At 41.9% G+C, this 1,179-nt stretch overlaps 1 protein-coding gene across 1 annotated transcript; it reads right to left on the reverse strand.

The window, feature by feature from the left end:
- Nucleotides 1-266: 266 nt before the first annotated feature.
- LOC108296184 (interferon alpha-8-like) lies at nucleotides 267-960 on the reverse strand. The gene has a single exon (XM_017518595.2). It carries the CDS (start codon nucleotides 872-874, stop codon nucleotides 308-310), a length of 567 nt encoding a protein of 188 aa, XP_017374084.1. The 5' UTR covers nucleotides 875-960; the 3' UTR covers nucleotides 267-307.
- Nucleotides 961-1,179: the final 219 nt, after the last annotated feature.

Consider the following 1,179-nt stretch of genomic DNA (forward strand, 5'->3'; position numbering starts at 1 on the left):
ATATAAATAGTGAAATAAATATTTAAATAGATGAAAAAATAATTTAACCTATATAACTAGTGAAATAAATAGATATTTAAATAAATAGATGACTAGATCCATCCCTATGGCCATCTGTAAGGGACTAGTGCCCATACAGCTCAACAGGATGTCGTTTAACACTCCTGAAAACACTTGACACATTTAAGTCAACTCATGGCACGGTTATAGCAGAAACAAGAGCCTTTGAAGTGGCACAACTTGTGGAAGTGTCAGCGCCTGTGTTAGTCTGTAAGAATCATTTCCATGTTGCACCAAGTCTCATTCCTTACTCCTCAATCTTTTTTGCAAGTTGATTGATGAAGAGGAAGGATCTCATGATTTCTGCTCTGACAACCTCCCAGGCACAAGGGCTGTGTTTCTTCTCTGTCAGATATACAGTGAATCTTTGGAAGTATTTCCTCACAGCCAGAATGGAGTCCTCATATATCAGGGGAGTCTCTGTCACCCCTACCTTCTGCATCACACAGGCTTCCAGATCATTCAGCTGCTGGTAAAGTTCAGTGTAGAATTTTTCTAGGAGGGTCTCATCCCAAGCAGCAGATGAGTCCTTTGTGCTGAAGAGGTTGAAGGTCTGCTGGATCATCTCATGGAGGACAAAAATGGCTTGAGTCTTCTGGAGCTGGCTGCCATCAAACTCCTTTTGGGGGAATCCAAAGTCATGTCTGTCCTTCAGGCAGGAGAAAGGAGAGATTCTTCTCATTTGTGCCAGGAACACCAAGGCCCTCCTGTTACCCAGGTTGTGGTTCTGAGGCAGATCACAGCCCAGAGAGCTGAATAACTTGTAGCTGAGCACCACAAGGGCCACCAGTAAATGCAAGGGCAAGATCATCATAGATGTTGTAGATGCTGCTGAGCTGGTTCAGATGAATGACTCTTAACCTCCGGCTCTGGGATCTCTGAAGACTTTGGTTTGTATACAGCCTTATATAGGGAACATACTAATTTCCATTTTCTGAACGCAACCGCATTTTTTTCTACTTTTTTTTTTTTGCTTCCCTTTATGCACTTTCTATATCGCCTTGGGGAAGTGCTTCTCAACCAGTTTCCTTTTCATTACTGTGTTCCCTTTCTCAACCTCCAGAGTCTTGTTTGATAATTTTTTTTTCCATGTAAACCCCTCCTGATAATTTAATAACA

The sequence above is a fragment of the Cebus imitator genome, unplaced genomic scaffold (assembly GCF_001604975.1).
Source record: "Cebus imitator isolate Cc_AM_T3 unplaced genomic scaffold, Cebus_imitator-1.0 Scaffold688, whole genome shotgun sequence".
Classification (NCBI taxonomy): Eukaryota; Metazoa; Chordata; class Mammalia; order Primates; family Cebidae; genus Cebus; species Cebus imitator.

Excerpts from the sequence above, each read along its gene's own strand:
- LOC108296184 (XM_017518595.2), bottom strand. The coding sequence starts at position 874 with ATGATGATCTTGCCCTTGCATTTACTGGTGGCCCTTGTGGTGCTCAGC.